The sequence below is a fragment of the Vipera berus genome (assembly GCF_964194415.1).
Source record: "Vipera berus genome assembly, chromosome: 1".
NCBI classification, from domain to species: domain Eukaryota; kingdom Metazoa; phylum Chordata; class Lepidosauria; order Squamata; family Viperidae; genus Vipera; species Vipera berus.
The window spans coordinates 183,619,924-183,642,560 of NC_138202.1; the positions used below are offsets into that span (position 1 = coordinate 183,619,924).

At 39.8% G+C, this 22,637-nt stretch overlaps 1 protein-coding gene across 1 annotated transcript in view; it reads left to right on the top strand.

The window, feature by feature from the left end:
• Positions 1-8,629, top strand: part of VWC2L (von Willebrand factor C domain containing 2 like) — a 159,132-nt gene extending 150,503 nt beyond the window's left edge. The window contains exon 3 of the mRNA XM_081312816.1: positions 8,272-8,629. Coding sequence (XP_081168942.1) covers positions 8,272-8,420 — 149 coding nt within the window. The 3' untranslated portion in view covers positions 8,421-8,629. The remainder of the gene's footprint in view (positions 1-8,271) is intronic.
• The last annotated feature ends 14,008 nt before the right edge of the window (positions 8,630-22,637 follow it).

Below are 22,637 nucleotides of genomic sequence, written 5' to 3' on the forward strand. Positions count from 1 at the left end.
CTGTGTAGCTTGTGGAAGGTTTTTGGCTCATGTCATCCTTGGCTCCTTGGTGCACTGTGGGAATTGTGAAATCCTCAAATGGTTGGTCATCCTCCCATTCTGAAGGAAAAGAAAAACCCCAACATTCAGAATTGCTGCAGAAATGTTTATAAGAATCTAAATGTATGAAAGTATGAAAGACAAATACCTTCATATATCTTCAAACATTCTGAGTCTGTCAATTCATTCTAGTGAAAGAAAACAAATAATCAGACAAACAAGCAAGCAGACAAGAATGCTACAAACTCCATTTTGCATCTAAGTGTTTCAAAAATTAGGCATAAAACTACTTACATTAGTAACTTCCATTCTGAAAAGGTTCTTCTTAGCAGATCAAATGGCTCTGGAGGTATGGATATGACAGAAACCAACAAATGTGACTGTCCCAGTAAGGGCCATGCTTTTATACAGGCTGTTGATGTCACAAATTAATCCCATCAGAGTTAGTGAGTTCTTCTCACCTTTTGCAAAACTGCCCCCCTGCCTCATCAGGAAAACCTGATTGGATAATATCACATGAGCTTTGATTAAATTGTATCTCTATGTTTAAAACCTAACAAGGTTAAACAGAGGGCCAGCAAAAGAAAAAAACATAATACATCTTTCATGTGATTTGTAAAATACATTTTATTATAAATTTCATAGCATTAACAGTTTCTTGTAATCAATTTCTGTTATATTCTGACATATGAACCTCTTCAGAGACAATGGCAATTTGGCTTCAATCTTTGACATTAATGACAGTGGTTTACTGTTCTTCTCAATACGATGTATGAATCTCTTGAGTTCACCAAGGGAATCCTGGTTGAAATATAAGTTATTCACTTTGTCAGAAATACTGATGATGACCCAGAGAACATGAGGCATAGAAAGTCTAAAGCATAAGCTGTTAATAAGCTCTGTTTCACTGGTACCATCCACATGGTCTTCCTCTGATTGTAGACACCCCATTAAACAATGGTGTAATATTTTAATGATACACACTTTCAGAATCTGAGGCATGCTGACATTTTGAGATTCCACCATTTCTAAAACAAGAAATAAGGTAGAATTAGTCTAGCTGTTTCAACTAATCAAAATACTGTTTTCTTAATTTTTATATTTACTTACCATTTGATGTTTTGCAGAACCTGCAACAACAAGGCTTTATAAGTTTGCTGTCTTCAATGAAGCCATATAGCTCAGGTCCTTTTCTTATTCTACGCCCACGCTTGGGAGGTTTGGGGGTCAAATTTACATCAAACAAATCTCCATCAGTATTTGCCATCTTCAAAAGACTGCTGGAATTAAATCACTAGCTATTCAGACCTGCCTGTACAATCTCTCCCACGCATGCTATGACACGTCCTTGAGCCTAGCGCCTGCCCAGAAACACGGGGTATGACATGCCCGGGCATGTCCCGAACAAGGCCTAACCCCCTTTTTTACTAGCAGACACAAACACGCATGCCCCAGATTCACAGCCCTGACATGCCTGAACAAGTCTACTTGCCACCTGGCTGGTTGCCTCTTGTGAGCATTTTTAATTCCTGTTAATATTCCTTGTCTTTTTGCTGTAGGGGGGGCAGAATAAATTTTATTAAATACCTTTTAGGAAAAAAAGGGGGTTAAATGCAAGCCCTGGCTGCCTTTTAGGGGGCTCCTTTTTTCCCAGCTTTTGAAGTGCTGATTTTTAAAACTCCACAAAAATTAAAAGAATCATTAGGCTAGAATGATTAGAAATAAAAAGCATTTTTTATTTCACAGCTCCCCAAATAGGGCTTGTTTCCCAAAAACACAGGCCTCTGTTAATTATTTACTTTATTTAGCTTATTTTGTTTGTTTTGAATGTCCATAGAATTAGTCTAGGGTTAAGCTAATCATGTTCCCAGAGGCTTGACTGCCTTGACTTATTGATGGGGGCTAGGTTCAACATGCCTTATCTGAAAATAGGGCTGCTAGGATTACTCTTGCTTATCTTGATGGGCTTAGGCCAACACATCACTTCCGCTCACCTTATCTGAAACTAGGGCAGTTACTTCCGCATAGGGCCATGATCTGCTGACGTAATCATCACCACGTGGGTTTGTTTACTTTGATGACGTTACTGATCAAAAGTGCTGATAATTTTCATTAAAAAAGGTATACACTATTACTATTTATATAGCACAGTCCAGGAAGGCTAGACTATTTTCCTTAACATCTTCACATGTGAATTTGATGTATCTGTCCACTGAGTTGATATGTTTGGTAAATGCTTCCAATTCCTGTGTTTTGATCTTGACCCAAGTATCGTCCACATACCTATACCAGTGAGTGGGTGGAATTCCTGTGAAGGAGTTTAGGCTTTGGTTTCTACCTCTTCCATGCAGACATTGGCCACAATGGGGATGCAGATGAGCCCATGGCACAGCTGTGTTTTTGTCTGTAGAAACCTTCACTGTATTGAAAATAGGTAGTGGTCAGGCAGAGGTCCAACATGGCACATATGTAGTTTTTGCTGCAGTTGGTTCTGTCACCTAGGGTGCTGTCCTGTAGCAGACGTTTTTCACTACTGTGACAGCTTCAGTTATTGGAATGCAAGTGAAGAGGGAAGTCACATCATAGCAAACCATGGTCTCATCCGCATCCAGATTTATTTTCGAAACCTTGCTGGCAAAGTAATGTGAATTATTGATGTGATGAGTAGTGTTACCAACTAGAGGAGCTAGTATGTAGTTAGATATTTTGCAATGTTGTAGGTGACCGAGTTGATGCTCTTGGATGAGAAGCGAAACATCTTCAAAGAAAAACAAGAAAGTCCAGTTGCCTCATGAAAAAGCATCTTTGGGATAACTATGACCTGGATGACTGAGAATCTCCATAAACATTTAGAATTACAGTGGTTTTAGAGTGATTTGAGTTTATCAGTGTCTTTTTTAGATTTGCCCAAATATTAGGAGAAAAATGAGGAGATGTATATAGTGAAAGATAAATCTTTTTTTTATTAAAGAGTTTTACAAAAACAAAGTTTTACAATATATCCCCAAATCCCCCCACCCCAAACCCGCCCACTTCCCCCCCCACTTCCCAGAGCTAAATACAGGATTATAGTTATAATAGTCATATTCTAAATAAAAATTATGCATAATATACAATTAACCAAATTCATAATGTGCTTTAACTTCCCTTTAACATAACTACAAACAAAGTACCAATAACAATATCCCACTAAAATCTACTCATAAGCTAAATGGAACTTTTTAGTCCCATATTTGTTCTGAATATAATCTATCCATCTCCTCCAAACTGAAATATATCTTTCCTGTGAATGATCTTTCAAATAAGCAGAAATCTTAGACATTTCTGCAAGATTCGAAACATTAAACACCCATTCTTCTATAGTACGCAAACTATCCTTCTTCCAATATTGTCCCACCAGTAACCGTGCTGCTGTTATCATATTCAACATCAAATTAGTTTCTTTAACATCACAATCTACAACAATACCCAATAAAAACGATTGCGGAGAAAACTTTATCTTTCTCTTAAAAATCTTTTGAATGTTCCACCAAATTTTGATCCAAAAAGCTTTTATATTTCTACAAGTCCACCACATGTGAAAATAGGTAGCTTCTAAACTACCACATCTCCAACATTTAGACTGTAAATTAGGATACATGTTAGACAACTTCTTGGGATCCAGATGCCATCTATAAAACATTTTATAAAAATTTTCTCTTAAGTTTTGAGCCTGAGTAAATTTAACATTTCTGACCCAAATTATCTCCTAAGTGTCCAGCGAAATTGGTTCCTGAATATTTTGTGCCCACTTTATCATACAGTCTTCAACCAATTCCGTTTCTGAATCCAATTCAATTAAAGCATTATATATCCTCTTTATATGTGCACAATTTAAATCTCTAATTTGTTTTACTAAATTTTGATCTATAATTGTGATGCCAACCTTTTGATCTGACTTCCACCTAGCTTTCAATTGGGTATATTGAAACCAAGAGTAACTTATGTTTTCTTGTCTTAACTCATCTAATGATTTAAGTTGCCAATCATTCCCTTGCAATCTAAGTAATTCCTTATAAGAAACCATATCCATACTCACTCCCATAGATACGCCCTCTATCGCGTGTCCAGGAATTCCCCAAATCAGTATTTTATAATTTAACTTATAATAATACTTTTTCCAGACACGCAATAAGGCACTTCTAAGAATATGGGATTTAAAAGCCCTGTCCACCTTCTTATCGTAAAGCAAATATGCATGCCATCCATATACCAAATCCCATCCCTCAAGATGAAGTATTCTCTTATTAGTTAAATTAAGCCAATCACTAACCCACGTCAAGGCAACCGCATCATAATACAATTTCAAATTCGGCGCCTTAAGTCCCCCTCTTTCCCTAGCATCTTGTAAAATCTTAAATTTAACTCTTGGTTTTTTCCCCGCCCAAATAAATTTATTAATACCCTTCTGCCATTGATCAAGGTTGGCATCCTTTTTCAATATAGGTATCATTTGAAACAAAAAGAGAAACTTTGGCAGAACATTCATTTTAACAACTGCAATTCTTCCCAGTAATGATAATTGTAATTTTTTCCAATTATTTAAATCCCTTTGTACCTTCAACCATAGTGTTTCATAATTATTCTTATACAATTTTACATTTGAGGCTGCAATATATACTCCTAAATATTTAACCTTTTTCACTATTTCAAAACCTGTTAATTTAGATAACATATCCCTTTCACTCATAGATAAGTTCTTGGATAATATATTAGTCTTATTACTATTCACCTTGAACCCAGAAACCTTACCATACTGAGTTATAATTTCCATCAAATCTATAACCGACTGTAACGGTTGAGATACTGTCACAACCAAGTCATCAGCAAAAGCTCTCAATCTATAATCATTCTGTTTTATTTTAATTCCCTTTATCATAGAGGACTCTCAGATTTTAATTAATAAAATCTCTAATGTTAAAACAAACAATAATGGTGATAGGGGGCATCCCTGTCTTGTACCTTTTTCAATTTTAAAGGTCTCTGTTAGTCCCCCATTAACTATAATTTGTGCAGTTTGTTGTTGATATATAACTTTAATAGCATGTAAAAAACCTTCTCCAAAATTCATCTCCTCAACAACTCTCAATAAAAATTGCCAATTCAATTGGTCAAAGGCTTTCTCTGCATCCAAAAATATCAATGCTGCGGAGACTTGGTTGTTCTTATCCAAATATTCAAGCAAATTTACAATTTGTCTTATGTTATATTTCATATACCTCCCAGATATAAATCCCGATTGGTCACTATGAATCATTTGTTTCAAAACTTTCATTAATCTATTAGCCAATACTTTAGCAAAAATCTTATAATCTGTATTCAAAAGCGATATAGGTCTATAATTTTTAGGTTGAGTAAGGTCTTGATCCTCCTTTGGAATCAATGATACAAAAGCTGTCCTCCATGATTGAGGAACTACACCTCCAGTCTGAATTTCATTAAACAAAATCTTTAAGGGTTCAATCATTTCAGGCAACAACTTTTTATAGTAAATTGCTGTTAATCCATCTGTTCCCGGAGCCTTGCCCAATTTCAACTGTTTAATAGCTAAAGAAATTTCTTCTGATGTAATTGGGCAATTCATCTCAAGTTGTTGTTCTTTTGAGAGTCTCGAAAAATGAGCTCCCTGTAAATACTTGTCTATATCTAAAGCTTGTATATTTTCTTTAGAATATAATTTCGAATAAAAATCTAAAAAACTCCTCTTAATCAAATTTTGTTGGTAGACTTCTTTTCCTTTGTATTCTATTTTATCTATAGTACGTGATTTCTGTTTCTTCCGTAATTGATAAGCCAACCATCTACCAGGCTTATTAGCGTTACAAAAAGTATTATGTTTAGCATAGCGCAAATTAATTGCTACTTGATCAGCCAGTAGCATATTAAATTGTTCTTTCAATAAATGTATTGAGATCCTTAAATTATTATCCAATGGATTCAAAATAAGCTTTTTCTCCTTAGCTTTAATCTCTTCCTCAATATCTAAACGTTTTTGCATTTGCTTACGCCTGTAAGCGTTGTTCATATAAATCAAAACCCCTCTCATATAAGCTTTACTAGTGAAATGATCCCTCCTGGTTTACTAGTTATTGGAATGCAAGTGAAGAGGGAAGTCACATCATAGCAAACCATGGTCTCATCCGCATCCAGATTTATTTTTGAAACCTTGCTGGCAAAGTCATGTGAATTATTGATGTGATGAGTAGTGTTACCAACTAGAGGGGCTAGTATGTAGTTAGATATTTTGCAATGTTGTAGGTGACCGAGTTGATGCTCTTGGATGAGAAGCGAAACATCTTCAAAGAAAAACAAGAAAGTCCAGTTGCCTCATGAAAAAGCATCTTTGGGATAACTATGACCTGGATGACTGAGAATCTCCATAAACATTTAGAATTACAGTGGTTTTAGAGTGATTTGAGTTTATCAGTGTCTTTTTTAGATTTGCCCAAATACTAGGAGAAAAATGAGGAGACGTATATAGTGAAAGATAAATCTTGATTAAAATCATTTCAGAGAATTTATAAGAAAATTTGACAGCTAAATGGGAAAGTTTGAGGACCAATTCCTGTCCTTGCCAGCCCTTGGCAAGAGTCCTCCTGATGCCTCCCTTCAGTCTTAAATTTCTTTGTAGGGACAGTACAGGAACTGAAGCCTGGTAATTGAATCTTCTCTCCATTTTTAGTCAACCAAGTCTCTTGGAGTGCTATAAAGTCAAAATTGGAGAGAATCTCCATCAGGTCCCTATCTGTTCTATTCTTCCAGCCAACCATGTTCCAAGTCAGCAGCTGGTTGGAACCTTTGCACTTAAAGTTAATGGTAATGGGTGGAAGGAATTGGAATTTTGGATTGAAGCCCAGGAGTTTTTAGTCATTCCACTGAAGTGATATTCTCCAAAATTCTTTCAGTGTCAAAAAAAGATATTGGTTTGACACTTCACCTTCACTACAGCCTTGCTGTTGCATAAGCTCCAGAGAATTTTGAGTGGTGTGTGTGTGTGTGACAATTTGGATGAGGTACTTTGCTGGTTGGCATTGAGCTAAGGCTGGCCTTCTCATAAGTCAGTTCAGCTCCAAGACTGTCCTCAATTTGTAATTCAGCAGGATTTGGGCTTGTCTGGGAGAAGAACAATAAAATCACTTTCATTTCTGTAACTTGAACAAGCCGCCCTGGTCTGATGGGTTTGGGGTTTTAACATTGATTTTAACTAATTTATTGCATTGGGCACAATTATTTAATGTTTTTTTAACTTTTGTATCTTGTATTTTTGATATTTATTTCCCTGTACACCGCCCTGAGTCCTTCGGGAGAAGGGCGGTATAAAAATCAAATAAATCTAAATTAAAAAAACCACCAACTTGTATTTTCTATGTGGATTGATGTTTTATCAAGCAGTAAAGGAGTAAGGTGGAGACTATTCCTGCTCCCTCTTCTTCCGTTTTCCCATGACAGAGATGATAAAAATTCAGTCTCCAGTAAAAACAATAAAATTGCCAGTCTCCAGCAGGAGAGTAAAGGAGATGAAAGTATAGAGTAAAATGGGATAAAATAAAAGAGCTTGTTAAAAAAAATAAAACAAGAAAGGCTTTAGAAGGAGCTCCTTACAACAGATGCTACCTTATATGCCATTTTTCCTTCTCCTTATGTGCAATAAATATATTTGGGGTTTCCTCTGCAAACATAAAAATAGACAGGGAAAACAATATTCAAAGAATTACATGAGGCTAAAAGCTCACCAGAGCTCATCAATATTCTGGACATTAAGGTACTTAGGGGCAGCATCTATTAGGTACTGAGAATACCAAAACAGAGGTTGAAAAAAGGATTACCATTTGAATCATCTATAGGTATGAAACAGCTTTGAAAATATTTCAAAATGTCATATGTTGATTTTTCTGTTTTTCCCATTTTTATTAAGATATTGGTCTTTGTACATGGAATGAAATTATTTTTTCTCTTTATGTTACATTATGAATACAGTATTTACTGAGAGTATTTCTACTCTCAGTAAAAGCACACAAAGTTCATGGACAATAACATTATATGTAAAGCAGTTTTAAACCTGGGTTTCAGTCTGTCTGATGGCTGCAGTGGAATTAAAAGTGTTAATTTTGGATGGACTATGCTCAATGTAATCAAGCCCATGTTCTCCATACTGCTTAACCATTCAATCTACTTATGTATATACATTTACAGGTCCAAACTGCTTTGCAGGAACCACCATCATTCCGGCTGGCATCGAAGTCAAAGTGGATGAGTGTAACATCTGTCACTGCCATCACGGGGACTGGTGGAAGCCTGCCCAGTGCTCCAAACGTGAATGCCAAGGAAAGCTGACTGCATAGGGCAAAGCTCCCAGCAATGATGTTTGCACACCCATTGTGATAGTTTCCCGAGCTGAATCTGCCACCTGCAGTTGGGTCACCAGCAAAATCTTTTAGGGTTAAATAAGACAATTTTACCTGTGAGCTTGTTCTCTTCCTCTCTTTTACTCTCTGAAAAAAATCTATGTAGATGTTTGACATTATAGCAAACAACACAGGTTGGTAAACTAGCTTAGGAGAGGAATGTTCTACAGAGCTTCTTCTGGTGATGGTTTATATTTTCTCCACCACGTGGGGATAATTGAAAAGAAAAATGTATGCTGTAATTTTGATAGAAAACAAGCTAAAGCCAACCAGTGTAAGCAGTCAATATTCACAAAAGAGATTATACAACCTAAGAAAATCAACTCTCAAGATCATCACTCAGCAACATATACCAGTGTCACTCTATTGCATTATCATTTTTCCCACCTCTTCAGTTCTAGCCAAGGAAGAAAGAAACTGCATCTTCCTGGAGATTTGACTTTTACTTATCCATCAGGCTAACATGGTTATTCAGGTTAATTTTGTGACAATTACTGCCCTCTTTGCTCTCTCTCCATCTTGGAATAATGTCAGTGTCAATGTTTGCAGCACTCGGCATGAATGTAGAAATCAACTGGTCTTAAGGGATAATATGTACATCTCGACTGGAAGAAATCATCTCACATGGAGCTGCAATTCATGACTATCCAAGTGTTAATCATCAGCACAAATATATCTTAAAACATTTAATGCTGAATAACATTCCAATACATTGAATGGGGTGGAGGTATCACACAACAGATTTATTTGACCAGGATATCTGGAAATCAAGATACACTGTAATCCCCCCCTTTTTTGGCTCAAGAGCCCAAAGAAAATTAACTCTGCAAGTTTCCTTGAATTAAATTTGTTTTTCATTTTTATTTTCAGTGTTCATTTCGAACTCCGAAGATGTCCTCCTTGCTTGAGTTTACAAGTGCATATATTTGAGGCTAAATTAACAGGGTCAAGAGTTTGTCCATTCCTCCATTTCTTCTTAGGTAAAATATTTCATGAAAGAAACATCATGTTCCAAATCCATTTTAAATTTTGCAATTTCTTTGAAGAGTTTGAGACCATTTCCTATACAATAGTATCCCTTTAGACATTAATATAGATAACAAACTGTTCCATGGAGAAAAAAGTGTGTTAAATGGAAAGCGACTGAAACCCCAAAGTCCTAGAAATATGTATTGTGTATTATGTAATGAAATTTTGCACCTACCATCAACCATTTTACTGGGTAGGCAAAATGAGTCACAACCCTTGTTTCTGAAACCTAGAAAACATGTTAACAAGGATGTTAACCATGGAACAGCAATATGTTTTTGTATATTGTTTCACCAGAAATGCAAACATTTACTTACACCTAAGATACCAAACTCCTAACATAACATAACACCCCAGTCTCTTTGGCCTCCTCCTTTTAAATCGAGGTTCCATCCATATATGACTTAAAATAAGTGAAATATTGCTTACTTTTGTGTTAAGAGGTTATTTTGCAAACATAAAGTGCAGATAATCATATATTATTAGTAGAATCGGGCAATAAAGCAAGAAAATATACCTATGAACAAAAGTATAAAATGTGAAATTAGTAGCTACTTAATTATAGGAAGCAGTGGCTCAGTGGGTTAGGACGCTGAGCTTGTCGATCAGAAGGTTGGCAGTTTGGCAGGTCGAATCCCGAGTGCTGCGTAACAGAGTGAACGCCTGTTACTCATCCCAGCTTCTGCCAACCTAGCAGTTTGAAAGCATGTAAAAATGCAAATAGAAAAATAGGGACCACTACGGTGGGAAGGTAACAGCGTTCCGTGCGCCTTTGGCATCTAGTCATGCCGGCCACATGACCATGGAGACATCCTTGGACAAGCGCTGGCTCTTCGGCTTTCAAACGGAGATGAGCACCGGCCCCTAGAGTCGGAAATGACTAGCACGCATGTGCGGGGGAACCTTTACCTTTTTAAATTATGGGACCAGTAATAGGTGAAAATTCAGCTTGTGGCAATGACAATTTTAAATTGAGATCTCCTTTGGTTTTGATTTATTCTCATCCTTATAGTTACCATTTGTTTTTAGTAATGTGCAAAGTCCAGTTGTGGTTCCCTCACCTTTTATATAATTTGACCATAAGACTGTAAGAAATAAAAGTAAACACCAAATGCCATGTAAGTTTTGGGTAGCACGTTACCTTAAGCATTGTGGATTCTCATCCATAAGCTTTTTTCTGTTTTAGTGCTCTTCATATAGAAGCACTGAGATAGAGCAGTGTCCTATGATATGAACAAGGTGATGTGGCTTCTTCTCAAACTAATAGAAGGCCCCAAAGCAACAATACTTTGATGCAAGAGGGATCTGCGCCTGCTCTGTTCATCTAACATCATACCAGGCAACTCTTCTTTAATAAACTAATTTGAACAATGGTTAGCAGCTGTGTTCAAGAATTTATGAATGCAGATTAGTAATTTCAGGTATCATTTTTCAGAGATATCCTCACTTTCCCATTTCATGAGAGATTCATTTTCTGTTTTTGCTTCCTCTTAAATACAAATAATCTAAAGCAGATCTGGGGTTTTGAAAACCATGAAAAAGCTAAGTAGAACTAGAAAGTATTGCAGCCTATCTTTTATTGACAAACTCCAGAATCTTTCGGAGAAAAGAGAAAAAAATGATTTGCTAATAATTTGCTAAGATCCATCAAAAGACAAGCATACTGGAAGTAGTTCAGAGAATTTATTGGGGCTAAGAAGTCTGAATTCATGCAAAGTAAACTTTATACAAAAGGACATGCTGGAAGCTATCACCTGCAGATAAGAGCTTTGTTAACAAAAAGTCTTTGTCTGGGACGTAATTACCATGAGCTGCTTTATGGGGCACTTTATAATACCATAATTTCTTACAAATAGATTTAAAGTTGCAACCTTATAATTTGGAAACACATTTGCTTTTTATTTATTTGCCTTTCTTCATGGGAAGAATCATGTCAAAAGCTTTTTGTAGAGCTTCATGGAGTCTTCAGCCAGAGTTACAATATCTGTTTTGGAGCTTTTCTAGAACCCCAATTTAAGAGACATTATACTCTTTTGTAAGGAGACATTTAAAGAGTCCTCACTTATGCAGGGGGCACTATTTTACAATAATGTAAATGTAGTCATTAAGGCATCAGGCTAGAAAGCAGGAGACTATACATTCTAGTCCCACCATAGGCACAAAGTCAGCAGGGTGATTTGGGCCAGTCAGTTTCTTTCAGCCCTAAGAGGCAATGGCAAAACACTTTTGAAAAATCTTGTCTAGTCTCTGAGAATTGGACACCACTGAACAAAAGGAAAAAAATCCAAATGATTCTTGCTTCACAAGATTTGGGATCTATCTATTTGTATCAGTCAGAAATTATTAAGGAACTTAAATTAATTAGCACTGTCTTTGGCCTTTCTCTTCAGTCTATGCTTTCCTGGCCTTCATTCAGTTTGGCCCTCCTAATATTGATAAATTAACTCTGCTTTTGCCCTCAGCTCTCTCTCTGGGTGGAATGGAGGTCATGCAGTTTTGACCCATTTCTCTTATTGGAGGAAAAAACAGCTTTTGGCTTTGGATGGCTCATCAGCTGCACCTCTTTCCCAAATTCTTCTATTTTTCCTCCAAGAAGCATTCCCCCCCCCTTCACATCTGAAGCCCTGCATAGGCCTGGGTTGTTGTTTTTTTCCTGTTACTCTGCAAACTAATCTGAACAATTTAAAAAACTACCAGTCTTATTTTTAAAAAAAGGTCCTGTGGTAAGTGCACCAGGTCTGAATGCTAGTGTAAACAGCACTGATTAAATGCTTTATGAAGTAAACAAAAAAATCCCATGTCAACAGCATGTCAGTCAGATTGACTTCTATCCTTTTTATTGTATTTTTTATATTGCAAGTTTTGCTTAACATGGGGAAAGCCTTTTACCATTCTAATCCCATCTGTATGGATTTCTCTAGAGAAGTTGTGCTGATTACTTATTTATTTATTTTGTATGTATGTATGTATGTATGTATGTATGTATGGATGGATGGATGGATGGATTGAATTTTAAGGTGATCATTCATTGCATTTGGAAAACATGGATAATCTTACTTGCTTTTATGTCCTATACCATTTTTGTGGCACATAAAAGCCAAAGATGCTAATATTTCCCCTACATTTAGAGTTAAGGGTTAGGGTTATTCTCTTTTTTCTATATTCCCTGGAACAGATTGGCAGGTGTAGTGAGCTAGTAAGAAAGCTCTTTATTACTTCTCATTTCCAGTTCTTTTACACTACAAATAAAGACTAGACTGTGTTGTTCAAACTGCTATGAATAATAACTATGTCATATGTCTGTACATAAATGTCTTGCTTGATTGAAAAAATTACTCATGACTAACTCTCAAGCATAGAGAGAATAGTTTCAACTAATCAAAAAAGTATGTTGCAATTTACAATGTTGTTTAAGTATAACTGATCATTCTGATGTAATTTATGTTTTTCTTCCACATTATGCTTCCCTGGCATGGAAATGAAGGTGGCCTCAAGTGTTCTCCCATTCAGTTACTGACCAGACACACTATCCGCTTAGTCCCAGCACAGACACTCTAGCATGAGCCTTCAGATCATATCCTGGATGAGCAGGCATGAGGGAAATTCAGCAATTATCCTGTTAGAATGGATGGAGAAGCTGATTGTCATTTTGCACTGCTTCTTCTAGCTACAGTCCTTTGGATATTCTGGACTACAAATTCCTATTCTCCTGAACCATTGGTCACTGATTGGAGCTTGCTAGAATCCTAGAAGGATTGAATAAATATTGCTTACCACAAGCTCTAAAGCTCAAAAAGTTCCCCAAGCATGTGCATCTGAAAAATTGTACTTACCATTATATAGAGGTTGATCCTGTGCAGAAAGAGGCTCCAGAAATTTGTACATACATATACATGACATAGCATAGGGCCAAATCATTATGTTGATATAATTTGATCTACCAGTTTTAAATAAAGCTGTGGTGTATCTACTTGCTTGGAGATCACATTAAATACTTCAACTGCTAATGAAATAGAGGGAACTGTGTTCTTCATAAAGAGAATACCTGTCAGATTTTTTACACTTTTAAACAATAGTGTGCCTGAAAACTAGTGAAAACAAAACACGCTACTGTAAAAAAGGACTCTAGAAAACAATATTTGAAAAAATATATTATTAAAAATATTTTGTTAAATATAAAATATTATCCAGCAAATGTCTCCTGTGTTCTTCTTTGCACTACACCTGTAGGCTTCTCTTTTTAATTTCACATATGTTCTGTGGGGAAACCCCCCACTTAGGTAAAGACCAAAACATTTGGAGATAGCAGCAATACAATTAGTATGCACAACTAAAGTGATCCCTGGACCTTCATCAAAAGAAGGTAAAGAGCCATAAGACACCCAAAGTTACAGATTATACCCCCTCTAGCAAAGATATAAGGGGTTTAAAAGATCAGCATAAGTTATATAACAACATTTGTTGTAGGAAAGTAGGATCTGATGAACAACATGGAAAGCAGAATTAAATGGCAAACTGTCCACAGTGGAGAAAACATTTCTTTGGCCAGACAGAAAATTCACCTGCCATAACTTTGCTATGTTTAGTAGTATTCACAGTACGCTTTCTGAAAATGTCAGAAATAATTTCACTGGATGGTGGGGGACTCCAGGGGAAATACTGTAGGTCAGTGTTGGCGAACCTATGGCACATGTGCCAGAGGCGGCACTCAGAGCCCTCTCTGTGGGCATGCATGCCATGTCCCGGAGATGGTGAGGGACTGGCCCCTGCTGTCCTGGCCCCACCCACCCAGTCTGCCATGACTGCCGTGGCCATACCCACCTGGCACCCGGTGATAAATAAGTGGGTTTGGGGTTGCAGTTTGGGCACTGGGTCTCTAAAAGTTTTGCCATCACTGCTGTAGGTAATCAGTCACTGTACATCTTCTACAAACCCCAGTGTATTATACTGGAAGTATTCTTTGTGTGGACAGAAATGGCCAAATATTTATTCCCAGACTTTATTAGAGTAATCATACTCTATGCTTTATGTCAGACTGCTTATGAGTATAAAACCTGCTACAGGTGGGACCATGAAGCAGGATTATATAAGTGATACCAGTGCCTGATTTCTGCAAAGATTTTATGGCTGTTAAGTTTTCATTTTAATTAGAAAATGGTAAGCTGAAATGTTGCAAGACATTTCTAGAACAGTATTTATTTACAAAACATGCCTCTATGTGCCCCCCCACCCCAGCAAGATTTTTGAAAATAAAAATAGGTGGTTGCAGTGAAGTGCTTTCCTGGTAAATGTGACCAACCATCTGTTCATAAAAACAAACATGAGAATGAGCTGGAGTGGCAGGGCATAGTAAGGGGCAGAAGGCAAGTTTCTGGAATTGGTTGTAGACCTCTTAACTCCTTGATGGCCATTCTGTGAAAGTAGTTGTGGTATGCTCTCAAAATTCTAACTATACCATCTTTCGTTATTCAGGTGAGTGAAGGGCTCCATCCAAAATATTTCATTATTTGAAATATATTCCAGCTGGTCCTTTTTATTTAAGCTAGAATGAATGATTTTGGATTCCTCCACACATTATTTTTGCAGAAGAGAATCCTACTCTATGAACCACAAATCACATATTACTCATAGTCATCACTTCCATCTAGTTGGAAGGGAGACTTTTGAAATGAGACTTTTGAATCAGTTTTCCATTCAGCTAAATTTCTAGACAGTCTTTCAAAATCTCATAAACTTGGTCCCAAAGCTATGGGGAGTAGATCAGGATGGGGTGCTGGCTGGCTGAGGAGGGGAGATCATGGCTGCTCAGATGGCCACCACCGCTGCTAGCAGCTTGGGTACCCCAGCTCCATCCGAACTGAAGAAAGTGGAGGCACAGCAGTAGAATTGCTCTCAAACAGTACAGCCCAGGTCTGCTGCTTGGTTGCATGCGCCAGCCTAATTGAGGGCAATCCCGCTGCTGCACCTCCACTTTCTTCAGCTGGGATGGAGCCGGGGCTGCTGGTGGCAGTGGAGGCCACCTGAGCAGCCATGATCCCCCTTCCCCAGTCAGCCAGCCTCATCTGGCCAGCTGCCCAGCATAAGGCCTCACTGGTCTCCTCCTCCTCCTCCTCCTCCTCCTCAAGCAACAGTGGACTCCACAGGATAATGGGGTCTCATTCCTCACCAGCATGGTTAGTTCTGGCAGGCTGGATGCGGGTGCAAGGGGCCTGGCCCACAATGCCTCCCTGCTCAATTCAAGGCTATATTGTTAAGGCTGGTGCATGTGAGTGAGCAGTGCACCCATACCTTACTGTTTGAGAGCAATCCTGCTGCTGTGCCTCTGCTTCTTGAGCTTGGACAGAGCCAGGGATTTAACCTGCTGGTGGTGATGGCAAAGGCCACCCCCAGCCATCCAGCACCTGCACCCTTCTGGCAGGTCAGCACAAGGCCTCCCCACTCTTATCATCATCATCTTCCCTGCTTAAATGGTGGCAGGTTCTGCAGGACAATGGGGTCTCATTCCTCCCCTGGCCCAGTGAGTTCTGGTGGGCTGGATGTGCCTCCCTGCTCAGTTGAAGCCTTCATGTCAATGCTGCAAACATTGACATGTTTTTGTACTGACAATATAAGAGACAGCCTTTTGTTTAAACTGCTTTGCTTTGAATCTTGAAAGGAGGGAAATGTAACGAGTATATTGAGAAGATAAGAAAGCCTGCATACATAATGGGAAGTGAAACTTCATATGTAAAACTAATTAGATAATGTGATTTATGACGTGTAGATAAGGGCAGGGATTGTGTGTGTTACAATGGGTTTGCGGGGAGAAGATTTCAGATTCTGGCATCCCTTCATGAGTGCCGATGTTTTGTTTCATTATTAAGAATTTTTAGATAAATAATGCCTGCATTTTGTTTGAACTGTCTCATTTATCGGAACCATAACACTTCATTCCTGCCCTCAAACTAAGACTGGTACATGCAAGTGAGCAGCATACCCACGCCACGGATGGTATTGGTTCCTGTGCCAGCTGACTCCATTTCCACGCTTTGCCCCATAGGCATACAAATGAAGCAAACACTTTTCCCCCAGAGAATGGAAGCTTATGGGGGCCATGATCTTTTTTGCAGAGAATGGGTGTTTGCAGTTGCATGAGATCACAGACCCCAGAAACTTCCATTGTTGGCACAAAAAGCATTTCCAAACTGACTCTCCTCTCCCTCAAAGAGAAAGAAACTGCGGCAGAGAGGAGACAGGTCTTTGCAAGGTAAGTGAGTCTGGCATGGCAGAAAGGGAGGGGGAATTATGAGGGGCCTGTTCCATCATTAGGCCCCCCGTGCCCTTCCCCACCCTGAGATACCTCATGTGCACTTAATGAGCAGCGCTAAGAGCAGCATATTCAATTAGCGAATGTGTGGGCAAAAGGAGGGAATGATTGCATCCAAGGTATGATATTCACTCCTATGAGTCCTCGAGTTACAAATGGAATGGCCAGGCTCCATTACATTCATAAACTTGAGGACTACCTGCATGTTTGGGATATGGAAATGAAAGCCTTTTCAGGGTCCTGGGAAAATAATGAAGGTGTACTTTTGTTTTGCCTTATTTTAAACAGGGAAGGAAAAATAGGAAGCTCAAGGAACAAAAAGCAACATTAATGAAAATCATACCTTGCAAAAATGATTTTTCCCAGGGGACAAAACAGCCACAGGCTTTAGATTCATATTTGTCTGTAGGACCTTTCTTCAGTCTAATCAACATATGTATTTATTTTTCTCCCTCTTCACAACTAAAATTACAAATTTAATTTGCATTCTTTGGAATTGTCTCAAAATGAATGCTTCCAAAGTTATCCAGTCAAATTACAATCTCTTTTATTAATGTTCTCATCACTTTTTGATTAATTATAGTACTGGGTTAATCAGAACCATTAATTTCTTTTCTCATTTAGACCTTTCAAAGATGCGGTTGCTGATGGAATTTAATTTTTTTTAACCTACAATCAATAGCAGTTAAGAACTCTTTTAAAATCTCGTTGAAAGGATTGTCTTTGGCTGTCCCCCTGATCTCAAGAGACCAGTCGAGGATCACAAACATCTCTGGAGTTGGCATTTTCTTTATTGATAAGAATTAAATTAAAAGTCATGCCCCAAAAGAGAAGCGCACCTCACAGAGTGTTGTGTCTGTAAATAGTTGCAAACAAGGGGAATAGCAGATTGCAATATAGCTGGGTTTAGAGCGGGAGATTCCGGTGCAATCATTGGTTACAACAAACAAGAAGCGGGAAAATAGACTCTGCTGATTGGTTACAGTTCAAACAGTTCTACTATAAAAGCTTGCAACATTTGACAGTTGACAGTTGACTTATGTGTATTCAATAAACTCGTTCATTGCAAAACCACTCTGAGTCCTCGTCTATCAGAACCAAACAATTGGCGACGAAGGTGGGATAGACAGAAGACCAGAGAATCGGCGGAATTGCTGCGCAAAGGCGGCAAATTCGAAAGCGTGTCACAGTCAACCGAGCGGCCGCGGCGGAATAAGAAAAATTCTCCGAATGGCGCAAATAGGGTCATTGAAAGAATTCGACCCAAACTTTCCAGAGGATTGGGAAGAATACATCGGACAAGTCGAAGGGTTCCTGCTAGTGAATGGAATCACAGACGACCGGAAAAAGGCGGCAGCATTATTGACAATTTGTGGCACACCGGTTTACCGAATCGCTGTCGGACTGTGTCAACCGCAGCCGGTCTCAAGCGTGCCATATGCTGACCTCCTAGCCAAACTAAAGGTCCACTTCACACCCAGGAGATCCGAACTCTTCTGGCGGCGCATTTTTGAGAAAAGGAACCAGAGACCGGGAGAATCCATACAAAAATTCGTTGCTGCCGTCAGGGAAGCCGCAGTACGTTGTAAATACGACAATTTAGAAATTAGAATTCGGGACTGAGTTGTACTGGGCTTGAGAGACGAGCAGCTGCAAAACAGAATAATCGCCAAACCCACCGGCGATTTGCAAGAAGTGCTGGACGAACTTTTAACATACGAGTCCACCGGGTATCGCGACCCCCCCCGCAGTAGCATGGCCGTGTCTGCCGAGATCAACCAAGAAGGCTATGTGGACTGCGGGGAGGTGGACCAGCAGTGGGAAGAAGATATTGCTGAAGTCTCCAGACGATTCGGAAAAATGGCGCCAAACTCATCCCGAAGTGAGGGGCCTGAACCGAACCGCCGTCACCAAACCGCAACGCCGCAACGACCAACGATAGGGGCCCAACGACCTTGGAGAGATGCCACAACGAGACCGCGCGACAATGACAACCGGTGCGGCAGCTGCGGAGGCAACCATCCCCGCGCCTCTTGCCGTTTCCGTACCGCAAAAGGCAGAGCGTGTGGGAAGACCGGCCACATCCAGGCCATCTGTAGAAACCGTGCTCGCGACAACCGCATTCACGAAGTCGATGTGTGGGCCGAAGGTAAGGTAACCCCTTACTTTAGTGGCAAAGAGACCCCTAGACCCAGGGTTGAAATTTCAAATCTAGGGGAGGTGGCGCGTGTCAATCGCAGTAGGAAAGGGAAAAATAGCAATTTTCCAGATGGAAAATTAAAAATCATAGTCCACCTGCAAGGGGTTCCTTGCAGAATGGAAATAGACTCAGGGGCTTCAGTGTCAATAATATCCAGTGAAACCCTTGAAAGGATTGAACAAATAAGTGGAAGGAAACTTCCACTTAGTTCAACAAACATTCAATTAACCGATTTCCAAAAAACCCCAATAAAAATAAAAGGAAAGATTAGCCTTAGCGTTAAATTTAAGGGGTTTCAGGGGGTTTTAGATTTAATAGTCACTGAGGGACAAAGGACTAGTTTAATTGGCCTTAACTGGTTCCCAGCCCTGGGCATTTGGATTGGGGGAATAAATTCAGTAATTAAAAATAAGACCCTCGAATCAGTCTGCAATGATTTTGCAGACGTATTCGATGGATCTCTTGGTAAATACAAAGGTCCCCCAATTAAATTTAATCTAGACCCCTCAGTAAAACCTATCAGGCTTAAGGCCCGAAGGGTACCTTTCGCCCTGAAGGAAAAAATCGAGGCCGAGCTCGACCGGCTTGTAGGCCAGGGCGTCCTGGAACCTGTTGAGGGTGGTTTGTGGGAAACGCCGATTGTCACACCCCTCAAACCCAATGGGGATGTGAGAATCTGCGCTGACTACAAGGCCACCCTGAACATTGGAATGAAAAAACATGCTTACCCGGTTCCGACGGTGAAGCAGGTCCTCGCCACGATCCAGGACGGCGCCATGTTTGCCAAGCTAGACTTGGCGCATGCGTACTTACAATTGACTGTTTCTGAAGAGGCTGCAGAAGCACAGACGATTGTTACCCACAAGGGGGCGTTCCGAGTCCACAGACTGCAATTTGGTATTGCAGCAGCTCCAGGCATCTTTCAAGAAGTGATGGAGAGGACCTTAAAGGGCATACCTGGTGTATGCCCTTACTTTGATGATGTCTTGATAGCTGGAAAAAATGAGGAAATGTTAGTGGAGCGGCTTCAACAGGTATTGGAAAGATTTAGGAGGGCTGGTTTGAAACTAAAAAAGGAAAAATGTTGCATTGGGGTTAAGTCCACTGATTTCTTGGGGTTCAGGATAGACAAAAATGGAATACATCCTACCCCTGACAAAATTAAAGCAATTAAATGGGCTCCTGAACCAAAGAACAAGGCTGAATTACAAGCCTTCCTTGGCTTAGTGAACTTTTACCATACATTTGTGCCACACAAGGCTGCCATTGCAGAACCCCTCCATAGACTCTTAGATAAAAAGACTCCTTGGCAGTGGCTGAATAAACATAGAGTTAGTTTCCAAACTTTAAAGGACATTCTTTCCAGCCAATCAACAGTAACCCATTTTATCGAAAATAAACCAATTTATCTAGCGTGTGATGCTTCACCTTATGGGGTGGGGGCTGTTATCAGCCACTTAGACAACCAAGGTATACAAAGACCAATCGCTTATTATTCCCGGACGCTAACCAAAGCTGAGCGGAATTATGCTCAGATAGACAGAGAAGCCTTAGCAATCGTGGCAGGAGTAAAAAAGTTCCATGACTACCTTTATGGTAGGAACTTTACCATACTGACTGACCACAAACCCCTATTGGGACTGTTTACCATGGATAAACAGACTCCCCAAATCATGTCACCCAGAATGCTGAGGTGGTCCATTTTCCTCTCGGCATATTCATTTTCTCTCCAATACAGACCGGGCAAGGACATGGGACATGCTGACGCCCTTAGCAGACTGCCATTAAACATTACTGAGGAAGACCCTGCCCCGGTGGGACAAATAATGTCCCTACAGGACATTCCTGACTGGCCTTTAACTGTTAAAGATATAGCTGTGGCAACAAATAATGACCAAACTTTAAAGAGAATAATGGCCTGGGTCCTGAGCGGGTGGCCTAATGCCAACCCTGATGCCAAGTACATTCCCTATTTTAGAAGGAAAGGTGAACTGTCAGTTCATTTGGGATGCTTACTGTGGGGAAACCGTGTGGTCATTCCCGAAATCCACAGACCAGCTATTCTATTAGAGTTACATGAAGGGCACCCAGGAATAGTTCGTATGAAGGCGTTGGCTAGGAGCCACTTGTGGTGGCCAGGACTGGACAATGACATTGGGGAATGTGTTGCCAATTGCCATTTGTGCCAACGTTCTAGGCCAGAACAACAACACACTCGTACGCATAAGTGGGAGTTAGCTAGGAATCCTTGGTCCAGGATTCATATTGACTTCGCTGGACCTTTCCAAGGGTTAACATTCCTGGTAGTAGTGGACAGCTTCTCTAGATGGCTAGAGGTAGTACCAGTCAGTTCATTAACTTCAGGTAGAACAATACAGGTATTAAGGGGCCTCTTTGCCACTCATGGGTTACCGGATGTAATTGTGTCTGATAATGGGCCCCAATTCACCTCTGTTGAATTCCAGGATTTCCTCAAGGCCAACTCGATTAAACACAAGACATCAGCACCCTTCCACCCATCCACCAACGGCTTGGCTGAACGAAATGTGAGGACCACGAAAGACGCCTTAAAAAGAATCATTCGGGGCGACTGGCATCAAAGACTGGCCGAATTTTTGCTGACCCAACATACGACCCCATGTACAGCTACCAGCAAAAGTCCAGCTGAAATGAGGTGGGGAAGGAGACTAACCACCAAATTGGACAGATTACACCCTGACAGACTTCTACCAAGTGCTGAACTGGACATTCCAAATAGAACATTTAAAGTGGGGGATTTAATCTGGGCCAGGAACTATGCACAAGGGGACAAATGGATCCCGGGGGTGGTTACTGAAATATTGGGGCCCCTGTCTTACACTATTGAGGGGGAAGGGAATTGGATCAGCAAAAGACACATAGATCAGCTGAGGAAGAGAACTAGTGGGTGTGTGCCAGTAGATGGGGATCAAAGTATATTTGGGGGGAACTTTACATCCAGGTTCAGTGATAACAACACGCCAGATAGTGGGGTAGCAGAAACGCAAAATAACTCATCCCCTGGTAACCAACAACAACAATTTAGTCAAATTGACTGGGAAATACCCCTGCGGAGTAGGCCAGCGATAGCTGATCTTCAAACGCAAACAAATCCACAAAACAGCAACAGGGAAGCGTCAGAGTCAGGTAGCCAAGAGTCCAGGTCCAACAGAGGCAATCAGCCAAGCAGACAATCAGGAAGAAGTGACCCTAGCAGCCAGAGAAATAGATACCCTTCAAGAGTCCATAGGCCACCAAAATATTTAAAGGATTTTGTACAATAATAACAACAACTGGGGGGTAAGGGGTGTTGTGTCTGTAAATAGTTGCAAACAAGGGGAATAGCAGATTGCAATATAGCTGGGTTTAGAGCGGGAGATTCCGGTGCAATCATTGGTTACAACAAACAAGAAGCGGGAAAATAGACTCTGCTGATTGGTTACAGTTCAAACAGTTCCACTATAAAAGCTTGCAACATTTGACAGTTGACAGTTGACTTATGTGTATTCAATAAACTCGTTCATTGCAAAACCACTCTGAGTCCTCGTCTATCAGAACCAAACACAGAGGGTAAACAATATGGTTGAAATCTACATGGAGA